The following is a 16,124-nucleotide window of genomic DNA, read 5'->3' as shown; positions in this document are numbered from 1 at the left end:
AGCGCACAATGGGACTTCCCTGGTGGTCCAGTGGGTAAGACTCCACGCTCCCAATGCAGGGGGCCCGGGTTGGATCCCTGCTTGGGGAACTAGATCTCATATGCATGCCACAACTAAGAAGTCCACATGCCGCAACTAAAGATCCCACGTGCCGCGACTAAGACCCGGCGCAGCCAAAATAAATAAATAAATAAATAAATAAAAAGAAATAGCACACAAGAGGATGAAAAAAGGGGGGTTGGTCAGTGATTCCCAACTCTCCACAGGTTGGGCTCTGGTCCAGGAATTAATCGAGGATCAGAGAACGGGCAAAGCTCCAGACGGACCGGGAAACGTGTATCCAATCCAGCCTCTCCCATTCGGTGCTGCTGACACCGGGACCGGTCATCCTCTGGGGGGCCGTCCCAGGCACTGGGGGGTGTGCAGCAGCCTCCCTGGCCCCGCCCACTGGATGCCAAGAGCCCCCCCAGTGTGACAGCCACAGATGTCCCCAGACACTGCTGAGCTTCATCCCCTGGGGCAGGAACAGCCCGACTGACTGAGAACCACTGAGCTAATCTAACCTTATCTGTAAAATACAGTAGCTGCCTAGTGAGACCTCTGTGTGGATTAAGTGAGGTAAGAGATAAAAAGCACTCAGCACAAACAGTGGCAAATAAAACAAGGACGTTATCTTCTAACCAGGCTTTTTTTGTCCACGCCAGCCACACCGTGTGTGGGATCCTAGTTCCCCCGACCAGGGATCAAACCCATGCCCCCTGCAGTGGAAGCGCCAAGTCCTAACCACTGGACTGCCAGGGAAGTCCCAACTGGAAGTGCCTTTGCCTCGATGGATGACGGTACTACGGCTGTTAACAAAGTTAATGGCGGGAGCAGAATGGTTCTCTTGGGAAGCTTCGGGTTCCCCACGCTCTGGGCAACGAGGTGAGGGACTGGGGCAGAGCCCCCCGGCAGCAGGCGGGATGGTCTGCGGGGGCCCGGGAATGCACTGTGACCGACAGCAGGTCACAGAAAGCAGGCGCGCCGCTTTGACCCCTCTCAACCCCAATTCCTCCAGGAGGAAGGCTCGGTTTGGTGCTGGCCTCTCTTCCTCGTAGGCGCTCTCACTTCTAAGAGAGGGAGAACAGGAGGGCCGCCCCCCAAGCTCGGCGCCTCCAGAGCTAGATAGAGCTTCATAAATAATACCTATTCCACCACAGTAACTCTTACGGGTAGCTTCTCAACATGGCAAGCGACTCGCGTCTTCCACTCATGACAAAGTTTCCTCGTGAAGTATAGTTAGCAAAAAGAGAGTGAAAACGCAAAGCTACAAGTGGGAAGCATTCACAATTCGACTTCTAAGGACTCTCTAAGCTGCCACAGCTGGACTCATTCCCAGCTAGAGGCACGGATGTGACGCCGCCCGTCCGAGTTGCCCACGGGGCCATCTTCCTAAGTTCACAAGACAAGTTGGGACGGGAATCGGGAATCGTGCGGTGCATGATTCCATTTCTTTTTTTTTTTTTTGGCCACACGGCTTGTGGGATCTTAGTTCCCAGACCAGGGATGGCACCCGCGCCCCCTGCAGCGGAAGCGCGGAGGCTTAACCACTGGACCAGCAGGGAATTCCCTGTGATTCCATTTCTGTGAAACGTCCAGAACAGGCAAATCCAGAGACAGGAAGCATGTCAGTGGTTGCTACGGGCTGGGGGAGGGGGATAGGGAGTGACTGCTAATGGGCACAGCGCTGCTTTCTGGGGTGATGGAACGTTCTGGAATTTGACTGTGGTGACGGTTGCACAATGCTGTGACTGTACCCAAAGCCACCGAGCTCTCCACCTTTAAGAGAGAGAATTTTATGGGATGTGAATTACATCTCAATTTAAAAAAAAAGCAAACACCACCCAGCGTGGTGGCTGGGAGGGCGCGGGTGGCCGCTCTCGGCCGAGCGCCGTGGGCTCTGCACAGCCCGTGTCCGCAGGCTCTCTGGGAGCCGGAGCCTCCCAAACAGGAAATCAACGGTGCGGCCTCGGCAAGGACATCAGCGCCGCCTCCCCCCGCCAGCGATTCATAAGCAGTGACACGAAACGGCACATTCCCTGGAGGAGCTGCCCTCGGCACCTGCGACGGTGCGCACGGTGAGGGTCTGGGACGGCTGACCACGGCCGCGGACTTCTGCTGTCACGGTCCCTCCCATGCCTCCTCTTACCAGCTCCACTCCATCTCTGGGGACAGCACCCCACCCCAAAGCCCACCAGCATGGCAGGTGGCCCAGGGGCCTGGGCAAACACCGCGTGGCCTGGATGAGGGGCCACGTGGGGTGTGTGACCCTGGACCTGGACACAGGACAGGAGGGACCCCCTAAGGGACCCCCAGTGCTGTCTGGGGCCCCGTGCCCTCCTCCACCGAATGCAGGACACCCGTCTGCAGGGGGGAGGAGCTGACCCGCTAGGAGCAGTTGAGCCCTGGGACCGTCTTCCGGGGACGCGCCCGAGCGGCAGGCGTGTTCCCTGTTCTGCTGCATCCCACGTGCACTGGGCTCCCAATGAGCCTTCCCAGGGGACGGTGACTGGCAAGCCTGGGGCCCGCCCAGGAGGCAGGTTCCCAGGGGAGCAGGGGGCGGGCTGGGCATTGCCCCTAGAGGTCCTTTCTGTTCAATCCATAAATGCTTCTGGCTGCCAGCATTCCCCCAGCACCAGGCTAGTGCAGACAGGTTATAAATATACGGGGGTTCTGGGGAGACCTGCCCCAGGAACTTGGACATGGAGTGAGGTCAAGGGTACCCCGAGGGTGTTGAGTGATGCAGACTGCATCAGCTCAAGGGTGAGCAACGTCACCCCAAGAGAAGCAGGATGGCTTTGGGCTGTTCTAGGCACTTTTTGGAGCTGCAGTGGGTCCACACTCCTTGTCTGGAGCCGCCCCCTACAAGAGTGGGCCCTCAGCACCTGCTATAGACGGCAGGGACCGCCCGCCCCAGGCCAAGGATGACTGGCTGAGTGGATGTCTGAGCCAATCATACTCACTCTCCCAGAAATTCAGAGAAAGCTGGTCCGTTTCTGCTGGTGGCCAGAACCAGACGTGCAATCCCGGGAGTGTGGCAGTGGAAGGTAGGTGGGCAGTGAGGGTGGATCCACGGAGAGAAACATACGAGGGCAGATGCCTGGACTCCACATGGTTGGGCTTCTCAGTGCTGCTCATGAGGCTGGGCGGCTCCCTGACACACCCGTGTCCTTACTATGAGGGGTCCTTGGTGGCTCAAAGTAGCTCGGAGCATTTCTGTCCCTTTCGGCAGCTCTGTGGTTGGCTTAACAATGGCTACGCTCATGTCCTAATCCCTGGAAACTGTATGTTACCTTCCTGGCAAAAGGGCCTTTGCAGATGGGATTACGTTAAAGACCTCTAGCTGGGGAGATTAGTCTGTATTATCTCGGTGGGCCCTAAATGTAATCTCGTGCCTTATCAGAGGGAGACAGAGAGATTACAGACACACAGGAGAGGAGGAGGCGATGAGACCATGGACGCAAAGACTGCAGTGACGCGGCCACAAGCCAAGGAATGCCGGTGGCCACCGGAAGCCTCAAGAGGCAAAGAACGGATTCTCCCCTAGAGCCTCCGGAAGAAGACTGGCCCTGCGGACACCTTGACTGGCCCAGAGAAAAGGATTTCAGACTTCTGGCTTCCGGAACTGAGAGAGAATACGTTTCTGTTGTTTTAAACCACTGAGTCGGTGGGCATTTGTTTCAGTAGCAGCCCCAGGAAACGCATATAAGTACCGTGACCAGGACGGCACCTTGAACTTGAGAGAGCGAGAGGCCCAAGAGAGACTGCGTTGGGAGAAAGGGACTGGGGGCCACGGAACCACAGGAAAAAAGAAGAGGGAGGCAGCAGCTCACCACTGTCCCAGGGCCTTGGCCACTTTCGGTCCTAACAGCCAACTCTCCCTTGGGTAAATGAAACTTGAAGCATGCCCTAATCTCTCCTAGGCTAGAGTTGGCAAGCATTTTCCTGCAAGGGGCCAGAGACAGTAAGTATTTTTGGCTTTGCGGACCACATGACCTCTGTTGCAACTATGCTCGAAAGCAGCCATAGACGGTCTGTAAACCAGTGGGCATGGCTGTGCACCGGCAAAACTAGATTGCTAAAAACAGACAGCCGTCGCTTGCTGACCCTTCTAGACCATTCCCCTCTCTGCCTCTGCTTGCCAAACCGCCATCTGGTTTCCACATGGGCCTCTAGGAGGAGAGACGGCATGGACTGTGGGAAAGGGAGAGCCATCTGGCGTCCATCTCAGTCACTCTCACGGTCCTTGGCGTGGGGTCAGCCTCAGGCAGGGGATGACCTTCACTCATTCGTTCACTCCATCACTCGCTTCCAGTACTGACTGAGGGCTGACTGGGGGCAGGCTGAGGATACACAGAGAAAGCGCTGGCCTCAAACGTCCAGTGCTGAGGTTAAAAACCTGCCCTGGATCAACAATAACGTGTCAGGCTACTTACAAAGGGACATGCTTGGCACTGTTCCTTCCTGCCTTGGAAGACCTTTAGGCGAAATTCATTTGCTCAACAGATATTTGCTGTCCCCCTACCAGGAGCCAGGCCCTGGCCCAGCTGCTGAGGCCACAGGTGTACACGAGGCCTCATCCGTGCCCCAAAGGCCGGCAGGGAACACAAACACATAAATAATTGCCAATGACGTAGAAAGTGCTGCTCGCAAGGCACATACCAGGAGGCAGACGTGATTAGCCATTAACGTGCTTAGCCGCCAGGGATCTCGGGCAGGGAGAGCAAACCCCAACTGTCAGCCCACGACGCACACGGTTATGCCACCGTGGCACCTTTCCTTGAGCCTCAGGTTCCTTCTTAACGCGTTGCTAGCCGGCAAGCATCTACTGGAGTTACTTTCAACTCCCACTGGGGGGAAGTCAAATTGTTCACTAGCCAGGCCCAGCCCAGCCCAGGTGGTGGGGAAGTGACTCAGGGGGCGGGCCCCGCTGACGAGGGCTGGAAACAATCTCAGGGCCTCAGACCCACAGGCCAGGCCCGAACCATGGTGCTGCTGTAGCACAGATGGGGCAGGACTGCCCTCTGCTCTGGTCACATACACATCTGAGCCCCGTGGGGGACGCCTGCCCCAGACTTTCACTGTAAACACGTGTCATCCACGGGTGGCATCACAACATGGGCAGCACTGCGTCATTCGTGGGACAGTTTGCCCAGGGCCAGGCCCTCTGTTGGGACCGTCTAACTAACTGGAGCGGCCAACATCTGGAGACTAGAGGACTTAGTAACAGCTGTCCCAGAAACGCTGCCCGGCTCGAGGGCAGCCTGCGGGGTCCGAGGGGAGCCCGGGGCTTACCCAGGTAGTAGAGGCGGTGGGAGTGGGGGCCCGACTCGTCCGTCTTCTGCACAAACTGGAAGTCGTGTGGAGCTCTGTTGACGATGAGGCCCGAGTTCTTGCGGCTGCCGTGGATGACGCCCCGGAGCCCGTCCCACGAGCGCTTCTGCACCTGGAAGCGGGAGGCTGGGTCCTCCATCTCCACGGCGTCGCCCCGGCCGGATGTCGGCGCCCCGGTGGCCATCCTCTCCGCCCCCTCGGAATTCAGCGAGAAGCTACGAGGAGGGAGGGACAGGCGGGAAGACAATGAGAAGGGGGGGGTGGTACCCAGGTTCCACTTACAAGCTGCCTCCCATCAGACTCTCCGACTCCCCTGGCAGGGCCCCAGCCCCGTGCAACCTTCCCCGCCCCCCTAAGTACTTCTCAAATCGTTCATCTTCTCTCCATCCACGAATCCTGAGATCCAGGCCACCATCACCTCTCAGATGAATGACTGCAACCGTCTCTCAGCTTGACTGCACACGCACTGCAAATCTGATCCCCTAACTTAAAACCCTTCCTTGGTTTTCCACACCCTCCAGGGTTAAAAACCAGCGCTCACCACGGCCTTCGATGGTTTCTGCCCTCTGACCTCTGCCAGGCCCTCACACCTCACCCCGCTTCATCACTAGGCCTCGGGCAAACTGGCCTTCTCTCAGCTCCCCAAACGGGCCAGACTGCTTCCTGCCCCGGGGCCTTTGCATGTGCTATCCTTTCTGCCTGGAACACTTTTTTCCCTCTTTCCACTGGACTAACGTCTCATCAGATCTCAGCTTAAGTACCTGTCGGGTCCTCAGATGAACACCTGCACCGAAACCTGTCTCTCCGTTCACCTTCCACCTGCCACCTGGTCGCCCTGCCCTCCGAGCATTCGTCACACTGGCTGTTCACGGGTCCCCTTCCTGTCTCCCCCACGTCTGTCCCGTTCACAGCAGCATCCCAGCACCTCACACGGCCCCGGCACACAGGAGGCATTCCTTGGAGAGCCACAGAATCATGGTCTCCCCTACGGCCCGCTGGGAGACACGCTCGCTCCCGCACCAAGAACTGAGCGTAAGCAATGGGTCTGCAAACCTCCTCACTGGTGCCGTCAGCTTGCTGGCCAGCGGGGGAACCTCTCGCGCCTCACCAGAGGTGCTCAGAGGCCCAGGCAGATATTCGCTGGACATCGGGGGAGCTCCACATGAGAGGATGGATGTGCAACCCTCCCCCAGAGGCCATCCCACTCTCTCCTCCCCCTCCAGGGGCAGCGGCTGCTGTGCAACGGCTCCCCCCCACCCCCACCCCCACCCCCACCCCCGCTGCTCAGCACACTTCTTGACTGAACAGGACTGGCCAGACAAATATTTGTTTTAGGGAAATCTAAACATGGCCACGGTGACCCGGTTCTGGAAGAGCCAGGGTCGTCTAGCGAGGCCAGCCAATGTGAGCGGGCCAGGCTCGATTTCCTGCGAGGGCACCGAATGGCTGAAGGCCTCGCCAGACGCTGGGATTCCTTATCCTCTGGGATTAGCGGCTTTGCGGGCACAAGTCGGTGTTCCCTTGTAGGAGGGGACGGCTTTAGAGAAGTCATGGACAGAGCTGGTGCTCCCCCTTCCAGTGGGAGCCTTAAGACTCCCAGAAGGCTTTGCCCCTTGCCAATACGAGACCCTGCAGTGACCACCACAGGACAAAGGACCCCTGCCCGCTCTGAGAGGCAAGGGGAGAAAGAGACACGAGGCGGTTCCCCTGGCTCCTGAGCACCCACTGAGGGCTGATTATCAGAGTGCCCTTTCCAACCGCGCCCCCTGTTCAGTCCTCCCTGACCCAGCCGGGCTCGGGGAAGAGCGGTGGCGGGGCAACGAGCTGGCGTGTCCTGTCCCCCAGACACTTCAGCTCCTCCCATGGCGGCTTTGGAGACACGGACCACAGGCCGTCAGAGCCTTCGGGGCCCTCGGGTCAAATAAAGCAAACTATGGAAGGACGGAAGCCTTGCCAAGGGGCACGCATGGCCCGTCCCGGCCTGCCCAGAGCTGCGGTTCACCTCGAGGGCGGCAGGGGCCACGGGCGGTGCTGGGCAGGGGCCGGGCCAGGACCGGCTGAGCGCTGCGGAGCCCACACGGCCCCAAGCGCTGCTGGCACCAAGCCCAGAAAACCAAGGCAGGGGATGTCCTCTAACCCGCCGAGCCCCCCCACCGACTCGGCTGCCACAATTCAAGCCCCGTTCCCGGCACAAGAACAGACCGTGGCCTCCAGGGCTCCCACGGGGAACCCCAGAAGCGGAGAGGCTGGCGGAAGCACTCCCGGAATCTCATGGCTTCCTTCCACAGCAAAGAACGATAAAAATGATCTTGCCTCCGATCCGCGCAGAGAGCCCAGGAAGCAAAAACACGATCCAGGAGATGAGAAACGAGATGAAACATCGGGAGAAAGTTCTAGGAATCTTCTAGATGTGGCCAGGCAGCCTGAGCTCCCAGGCTAAGGCTTGCTGCTACACCCCGGCCCTCCGCTCGCCCCTCTCCTCCCCAGACGCAGAGGGAGCCTCGGAGGGGGAACAGGTGAATGCAATGCAGCCCATAGGAAGCAAGCCTGTGCCGGCCCCGTCTCATTCAGTGCCAGCTGGGGCTCGGCTTCTTGACTCAAGAGTTTACACAGCTGGGGAAATGAAAGTGGATTCTAAGCCACTTAGGCCAGGTCCACCTACGCTCTCCTTCTGCCAATCGGTAGAACGCCTCACAGCCCGCGACACCACCAGCGCACGGCTCGGGACCCGCTGGTGCGGTCACAGTCGAGGCCCGATGGCATTTTGTGATCTGTTTGAGCCAGTGCTTCACGGGCTGGGACCACCCGCCCACAGGGGCACCTGGTGGAGACCCAGGCGGGGCCGGTGATGAGGAAAGCAGATTCTCATAAGGCACAAGGGGAGGGGAGGGGAGGGGAAGGGAGGGGCGGGGCCCGCCACACTCCGGAAATGCCTCAGAGTGGCCCTCAGGGAACTCGCGCATGCCTGCGGGTGCTGCGGGTTCCCTGGAAGCAGCAGGCCATCCTCTGCCCTATGAAGGCCATGCCCTGGCACTGCCCGGGCCTTCAGCTTCTTCAAGTCAGTGTACAGCCCAGCCCGTGCCCACGTGGTACCTAGCGCACATGAGAGACGAGACTCGGGGTCCCATCACTAACCGACACCGGAATGCACGCACACCACCCGTTTTCAGAGCCCACATCCGGGAAACGAGTGACCGCGCTTAAAGTCAGCCCTGTCTTCCAGAACCGTCTCCCGTCCCCTTCCTGCCTCCCCGAGCCTTGCGCTCCCTAAAAGCACATGAGCCTGAGGATCAGAAAACTGATAGTGAGAGAGGTCGGCTAGGTTGCGGAATTCCTGTGGTCCCTTCCTCCCGTGCCGGGCCCCACACGTGGAACTTACAAGCGCCTGGGCCTTGTGTGGATGATTACGTTTAATCCTCGCTGCAACCCCGGTTAGTGAGTTCTGGGCTCGTCCTCATTTGGACTGGAAAGTAGGCTCAGAGGTCATGTGGCTCGCCCAAAGAAACCCACGAGGAAGGGCAGGAGCCCAAGTCTGTTGGACCCCAAACCCACATCCTGACCGTCTGGCCAGCGGTTCTCACCTGGGGCTGATCCCGTCCCCAGGGGACACGGGGTGATGTCTGGGGACATCTGTGGCTGTTGTGACAGGTGGGTGACGCTCCACACCCTACAATGCCAGTGCGGGCACTGAATGACCCAGCCCCAGTGTCAAAAATGCCAAGGCTGAACAACCCCTCCCTAGCCCACACTGCCGCCCACGCAGAACAGCCAGACGCGCACCCCGGGGAAATGCAGAAACGTCGGGGTGGCCAAGGTGCCTTCCCAGACCTAAGACTCCGCTGGAAATTCGGGAACCTCTACCACGTCCCCACCGACCACGGCTCCCATGGCACGCCCCTTACCTTCTCCAACGTCCTGTGTTTGTGTTGTCCAGCCGCACCTTCTTAACCTTCCGCATTAACCACTCGGCTGACCTCAGGGTGTGTGAGCCTGTGAGGAGGCAGACCGAGGGGCTGCAACTCTGGCAGTGTGGGGTTGTGGGCCCCCCTCCCCGCCCCCATTCCTCGAGGCCGCCCTCCTGTCTGCGGGGAACACCCAATGCCAAGGGCCTCCTCATGAGGCAGATGGTGCAGGCCCTGTTCTGAAATTCGAAATTCAAACACCTGTCCGGGCGTTTGCCAGAAACCGGGTGGTTCTCCTAAGATGAGAGTCCCTGAGAAGATGAGAGTTTCAAACGATTCGGGGGCCGCCACCCACGGCACTTGCTGGAAATCAAATAAACCCAAATTCTCCACTGTGGTTGCTCCCTGATGACCTTCCTGACCCCACCTCCTTGACCATGATCTCCAGACACGCTGGCCTTAATCTCCCCTAAACACGCTGACTCAGTCCTACCTCAGGGCCTTTGCACTTACCAGTCCCTCTGCCTACAACACCCTTGCCCTGCTTTTTGTATGACGTGCTCCCTCTTATCCTTTGGGTCCCAGTATCACCTCTTCAGGGGTCTTTCCTGGCACGAAGTCCAAAGGTGCTACCTTGTTATCCCCATCTCAACACCTGGGCCTTTCTGTAAGCACTCATTCTAAAATGGTAGTTCTCGTTGGGGGTGATTTTCCCCCTCCCCCCGCCCCCCTGCCCAGGGGACCCTTGGTGATGTCTGTAGACACTTTTGGCTGTTACCCCTGATTGGGGGAGTGGTGCCACGGCATCCAGTGGGTGGGGCCAGGGACGCCGCTCATCACCCTACCGTGGCCGTGATGGCCCACCCCAGAGAATGATCTGGTCCCAGCGTCCACAGTGCCCAAGGGGAGAAGCTCTGTATTCATTGTTTGGGGGAAAGAAATGGAGTTAGATCCTTAGGCTCACACTAGACACCAAAATAAATCCCCAATGGTTCAGACGGTATAAATCAGGGTGGCCCCCAGCGTCTGTGAGTTGCCTCCTGTCCCTCACTCTTGGTTTGTGTGTTTAAATGGGTGCAGCATCCTAGGACCTCTGAGGGTCAGATGGTCATGGAGCGCAGAGTCTCTTGGGGGGTCAGTGAATCCCCTAAGCCAGGGGGTCTTGAGGAGGGCTGGTGTTCCCAGGAGACGTTTTTGGTTGTCACGACTGGGAGGCATGCTGCTGGCATCCGGCTGGTGGAGACCAGGGATGCTGTTAAGTCCCCCACAATTAGCAGGATGCCCTTCCCCCGCCAGAAAGAATAATCTGGCCCCAGATATCGCTAGTGCTGAGGCTGAGAAGCCCTCTCTGAGTGGGTAAGCACCCCGCACCAGGACGTCAGTCCCATGGAGGCAGGCCCCCATCTGTCCTGTTCCTGCTGTGGCCCCGGCACACAGGAAGCACTCAGTACAGCAAACATCTCAGGTTGAATGAACGAGTCCCTGTCCTCACTTGAACGCTGAACAAAGTCAAAGGGACCCCTGGTTTGGTGGGCATCCCACCCCCTTCTTGACGAGACAGGTGCCCTGATGGTTAAAGGAAAAGAAAGCAGCGCCTGGTCCCAGGACAGAGATCCCATGGAAGAAGTGAAGCAAAACGTCACCATAAAGAAGCACTGATTTCACCTCAGTCCAGTGGTGAAAACTGTGGGCTCTGGTGTCAGAGAGGTTTAGGTTCAAATCCTGACTCTGCCACTACTGGGTTATGTGACCTTGGAGAAGCCGCCTAACCTCTCTGTGCTTCAATTTCCCCAGCTACAAATGGGACTGAAGGGCTTCCCTGGTGGCGCAATGGTTAAGAATCTACCTGTCAACGCAGGGAACATGGGTTCAAGTCCTGGTCCGGGAAGATCCCACATGCCGCAGAGCAACTAAGCCCGTGCGCCACAACTACTGAACCTGCGCTCTGGAGCCCGTGAGCCACAACTGCTGAGCCCGCGTGCCTAGAGCCCGTGCTCTGCAACAAGAGAAGCCACTGCAACGAGAAGCAGCCCCTGCTCGCCGCAACTAGAGAAAGCCTGCGTGCAGCAACAAAGACCCAACTCAGCCAAAAATAAACAAATAAATAAATAAATTTATTAAAAAAAAAAAAAGTGGGACTGCAGTGCCTACGCCTAGGACTACTGAGAGGATTAAATGAGATTGCACTGGTAAAGTAGCTGACGTAGCAGAAACTACGGGCCAGCTAGTACTGTCATCTAACCAAGTTACTTAAAATTACACCAAGGGGAGAACTGGACTCAAGTTCCTTTCAGAGCCAGAATCCACACCATTTACAGACTGAGCGCCAGGCACCGTATAAGGTGTGTGTGTGGCGGGGCGGGGGGGGGGCGGAGATGCAGCCACACATCCACCAAATCCAGCTGGAATCAGTGCTCCCTCCTTTTTCTCCCCCAGTCCTTCCAGGGCGTCTGTCCATGGACATCTAGCATACGATGCTGGATAGAAAGAAAAGTCTCCAGCAAGAGCACACGAAGCTGCAGCCCCTGGCCTGGGGCCTGGCTAACTGTCCCCAAGACCAGTGACCCCAGGGCTGCAGAAAACCACTTCCTGCCAAATTCTGTATCCAGGAGCAGGCAAATGAATCCCACCAGCACACACCCAGCCTTCCCGGCCACCCCAGCCCAGCACCACTGACCTTCTAAAGGGTCCAGAGAGCCTCCATTCCAGCCGCGGACGTGGAACACAGACCTTGACAGAGTAAATGTCTTATTAACGCGGCGATTTAATGGAAGGACCGGCTAACTACTCATTTTCCTGCCACTCGGGGAGTCCCTGATGGTCGGGCCTGATTTTCTGTACCCAGTAGTTCCTAAGGATGCCTCACAGCCCTGAAGCGCTGTCTGAACCACACCAGGGAGGAAAGTCCTGCCACGGGGCCCAACTCGCCCAGGATCCAGCAAGGGACGACAGGGATTGGTGGCCACAGGGCACCCCTCCTGGGCTTTAGTCCCAGCTCCTGGAAAGGTTTGTTCTTGCCGCTGAGGCAAGTGACTTCCTCGCGGTGGGGGGGAGGGGGGCAGGGATGGGCTCAAAGGGAACGGGCCACTTCTGAAGGCTCAGCTGCCCCATGGATGGGGAAGTTGTCAAGGCTGGTCGGAGCCTCTGTGCGAAGAAGGTGGGTGGCTGGACTGGCCTGGGAGCGAAGCTGAGGGAAGGGGCTGGACCTGTGGGGATGTGGGTGGCGGGGAAGCCGAGCGCTGGGGAGGGGTGAAGGGGTGGGAGCAGGTCAAGGAAGTGGGCTCTGGTCTCATATAGATAGCGTGTTTACATGGGGAGGAGGAGAAGGTAGGGACCTCCAGAACCGACAAGGAAGGGAAGGCGTTACTGGGTGCGGCCACCCCCGGAAGGGGTCAGAGCCAGGTGGTCTGGGCAGCAACGGGATGGGAGAGGAGGTCGGGACAGACCGGGCGTTGGAGAGGCTGAGAGGTGGCCCTGCCGGCGGAGGGGACGGGCGGGGAAGGAGTGAGGAGAGGCCGGGGCGGAGGGGAAACGGAGGCGGGGAGTGGAGGAACCGCGAGTCTGGGCAATGGCGGGGCCGGGGTGCGCGGAGGCCGGGACGGAGGGCACCGAGGGGGCCGGTCAGTGGAGGATCCAGAGTCGGGACTGAGGTGGGGCCGGTCAATGGCGGGTTCAGGGTCGCGGCCGAGGCCGGACGGGGCGTGCGGGCACTGCTCACCGGGGATCGGGGCCAGCGCGGGGCGAGGGCCGGGCTGGGCAGGGCCTCCCGGGGCCAGCGGCGCCTCAAGCTCGCGGCTCCATGCCCGGGACTGCGGCCCAGGAAGTGGCGGGCGCAGGGAACAGCGGCAGCTGCGGACACGGGATACCCGGCAGCTCAGGCCCCTTTGACCCGGAAGTCGAGCGGCCCAGGCGGCGGCCTGGGATTGGCCACCTCCCGGCCGGCACCAAGGAGTCCGGGGCGCTGGGGGGGCGGGACGCGCCAGCACGGCCCCCGCGGCAAGTGGGGTGAAACGTCCCAAACGTGGCGTCTTCCTGTGCGAGCAGGGACGTTGGGAGAGACACCCCCGGTAACTTGGTATCGCCCGGCCTAACCGATAATACTTCTACTAAAGGCTCCGAGAGAAAAACTTGATCGCCCGGGCGTTGGTGGTATAGTGGTTAGCATAGCTGCCTTCCAAGCAGTTGACCCGGGTTCGATTCCCGGCCAACGCAATTACCTTTTACGGCTTTCTCTTAGTTTTACCGTCCACCTAAAACTTTCTCGTCAAACATCGACCTAGAATTTGTATTATTTCGCAATAACATTTTAAATTCCATAATATCTAAAAAAGACCAGAGAAATAAGAAAAAAGAAAAAGGCACCGACGCTGAATTTCTATTGAAATTACTTTGAAGCAAGTTTTAAAATTCTACAGTAAAGATTTAGAAATGTTTCCGCTGGGGATCGAACCGGGGCCCTTTCACTTGTGAGGAGAACGTGATAACCGCAGCACTAGGGAAACAGGTGAGGGTCGCCCTTCTTAAGCTTATCATAAACAATGTTACGGAGATTGTTACATTGTAGCTCCTGAAATGAACATTCTTTCTTTCCTTCCTTCACGGTGGTTTCCGCTCTTCCTGAATATCCATCACTCTGCTTGATGCAATGGAAGCTGGAAGGAGGAAAATACAGAATAAAAAAAATCCAATAACCCCCTTCGCAACACGCACAAACACACTATTAAAACAATCCAAGAGAGAAACTGCTCTCAAACCCACCCTGAAGCCCAACAATGTTTCATTAGTTCGTCTCATAGATAGATTTTAAACTCTTGCCTGTCTACAAATGTTGACGTTGTTGCTTCAGCCCAAACCACTTTCTGCAAGAACTTTCTGTAAGACCTCTGAAGGACGTCAGGTGCAGCAAATTGCGAAGGGAAAAAAAAAACAAACAAAACAAAACCAAAACAAGCCGGACATGGAAAGAAGATAATTTAAATGACTTCTCATTTTATAACCCAGAGTTAACTCATTTTGGACCAATCTTTTTTCTTTTTTCTTTTTTTCTTTCTTTTTTTTTTTTTTAAGAGAGATAGTAGAAGGAAGGGAGGTAATGGTAAGGAGTTAGGATCAGATTGCTGTAAAATCTGTTTTGTTTGTTTTTTCCCCTTGCAGGGCCAGGATTAGAAGGTGAGTGAGGCAATGACCTCAAGTGCAAAAATTAAGGTGGCTCTAAAAAACTCAATAATCAATATAAATAATATTTTAATGCATTATTCTAAAATATCAAATTAATGGCAAAAAGCAACCCCATGCTGAACAAAATATCAAAATCTTAAAGCAAGACAGGTTCTGACAGTGTCTTACCAAGCCATATTGGAGTCTGAGGCAAGAGCAAAAACGTGTGCCCCTCTACGTCTGGTTTGTTTTGTTTTTTGTTTTTTTAATTTATTTACTTGGCTGCATCCGGTCTGAGTTGCGTTGCACTGGGCTTAGTTGCCCTGCAGCAACTAAGATCTGCTTTTTAATAGAGACCATGATTTAGGCGTAATTTCCCAAAGGAGAAAATGTCTGTGACACTTTTCTGGAGAAGTTCTGATACAATAGTGAAACTTTTCTACAGTTAGATGTGAAATAACAATGGTAAACATTTTAAAGGAAACCTTAAAAGTCCACGACTATTTAAAGAAAGTAGGATCTTTTTGCAGGGAAGTGTCTGACCACAGAGCAGGAATCATTGCGGAAGGACAGACGCACAGACACAGGACAGGCCCCGCCCCACAGAAGGCAGCATCTTAATTCCCTAACCAGGTATCGAACCCGTGTTCCTTCTATTGGCAGGCGGATTCTTAACCATTGCATCACCAGGGAAGGCCGGAAGGTGGAGTCTTAACCACTGGGCCACAAGGGAAGTCCCATATGTCTGTTTTTACGCATTTTTAATGGTCATTTTCCCCCAGGACATCGTTGAAAATATTGAAACTTTAAAATAGGTATATTAGAATTCACAACATTAAGAACTTACAATTTTACTTTTCTTTTTTTTAATAATTTTACTTTTCTGTGTTTAATGGAAGCAAACATATCGATAACATTCTCAACATATGTTTTTGGGGGGAGGAATTAACTACTAAAAATCACATAAAACATACCAAGAAGCACACAGTTTCCCTTTTGCATCAGATCCCAATATGGCTCAGCAGGGCGCTGTGACACAGTAATATATCTTGAGGATCTTCTGTTTTAGTTTTCTACTGCTGCTGCGACAAATTACCATAAACACTGGCTGAAAACAACACAAATTTATCATCTGACAGTTCTGGAAGTCAGAAGTCCAAAAAGTGGTCCAAAGGGGCTAAAATCAAGGTGTCCACAGGGCTGCATTCCTTCCGGAGGCGCTGTTCCTTGAGAATCCAGGAGAATCCATTCCTTGCCTTTTCCAGCTTCTAGAGGCTGCCCACACTTCTGGGTTCATGGTCCCACATCACTCCAACTTCTGGTTCTGTTGTCACATTTCCTTCTTTGATTTTGACTTTCTTGCCTCCTTCTTACAAAGACCCCTTTGTTACATCAGACCCACCCAGATAATGCAAAATAATCTCCCCATCTCAAGATCTTTAACTTAATCCCACCTGCAAAGTCCCTTGTGCTATGGAAGGGAGCATCTTCACAGGTTCTGGGGAGTAGGATGTGGACATTGTGGGGGGCATTATTCTAGCGGCCACACCTTCCCCCATCATTAAACATTCTTCTGTGACATCCTTTTTGACGGCTGCATAGTATTCCATCTATTCATTCATTCAACAAGTATTTACTGACACGTATTATGTGAACTGGGGAAAGTGGAGTGGGTAAGGCAGAAGTCAAGCT

The 16,124-nt window shown here is 55.9% G+C and overlaps 1 protein-coding gene and 1 pseudogene across 4 annotated transcripts in view; both read right to left on the bottom strand.

The window, feature by feature from the left end:
* DPP9 (dipeptidyl peptidase 9) overlaps positions 1 to 13,145 on the bottom strand; it is a 44,012-nt gene extending 30,867 nt beyond the window's left edge. Inside the window, exons 1-4 of one of the 3 annotated variants that reach the window (XM_082379231.1) lie at positions 12,994 to 13,145; positions 11,953 to 12,005; positions 9,276 to 9,363; positions 5,335 to 5,588 (exon numbers count right to left, since the gene is read on the bottom strand). In XM_082379231.1, coding sequence (XP_082235357.1) covers positions 5,335 to 5,588; positions 9,276 to 9,331 — 310 coding nt within the window. In that variant the 5' untranslated portion in view covers positions 9,332 to 9,363; positions 11,953 to 12,005; positions 12,994 to 13,145. The remainder of the gene's footprint in view (positions 1 to 5,334; positions 5,589 to 9,275; positions 9,364 to 11,952; positions 12,006 to 12,993) is intronic. The other 2 variants (XM_082379230.1, XM_082379229.1) reach the window with 2 other exon arrangements.
* Positions 12,990 to 13,495, bottom strand: LOC309623530 (annotated as a pseudogene). Its single transcript has one exon. The product of its transcript is annotated as an uncharacterized misc_RNA (transcript).
* Positions 13,496 to 16,124: the final 2,629 nt, after the last annotated feature.

This window comes from Balaenoptera borealis, assembly GCF_965194805.1.
Source record: "Balaenoptera borealis genome assembly, chromosome: 2".
Taxonomy (NCBI): Eukaryota; Metazoa; Chordata; class Mammalia; order Artiodactyla; family Balaenopteridae; genus Balaenoptera; species Balaenoptera borealis.
Note: the sequence above shows the minus strand (reverse complement) of the source record. Positions and strands in the feature narration are given on the sequence as shown.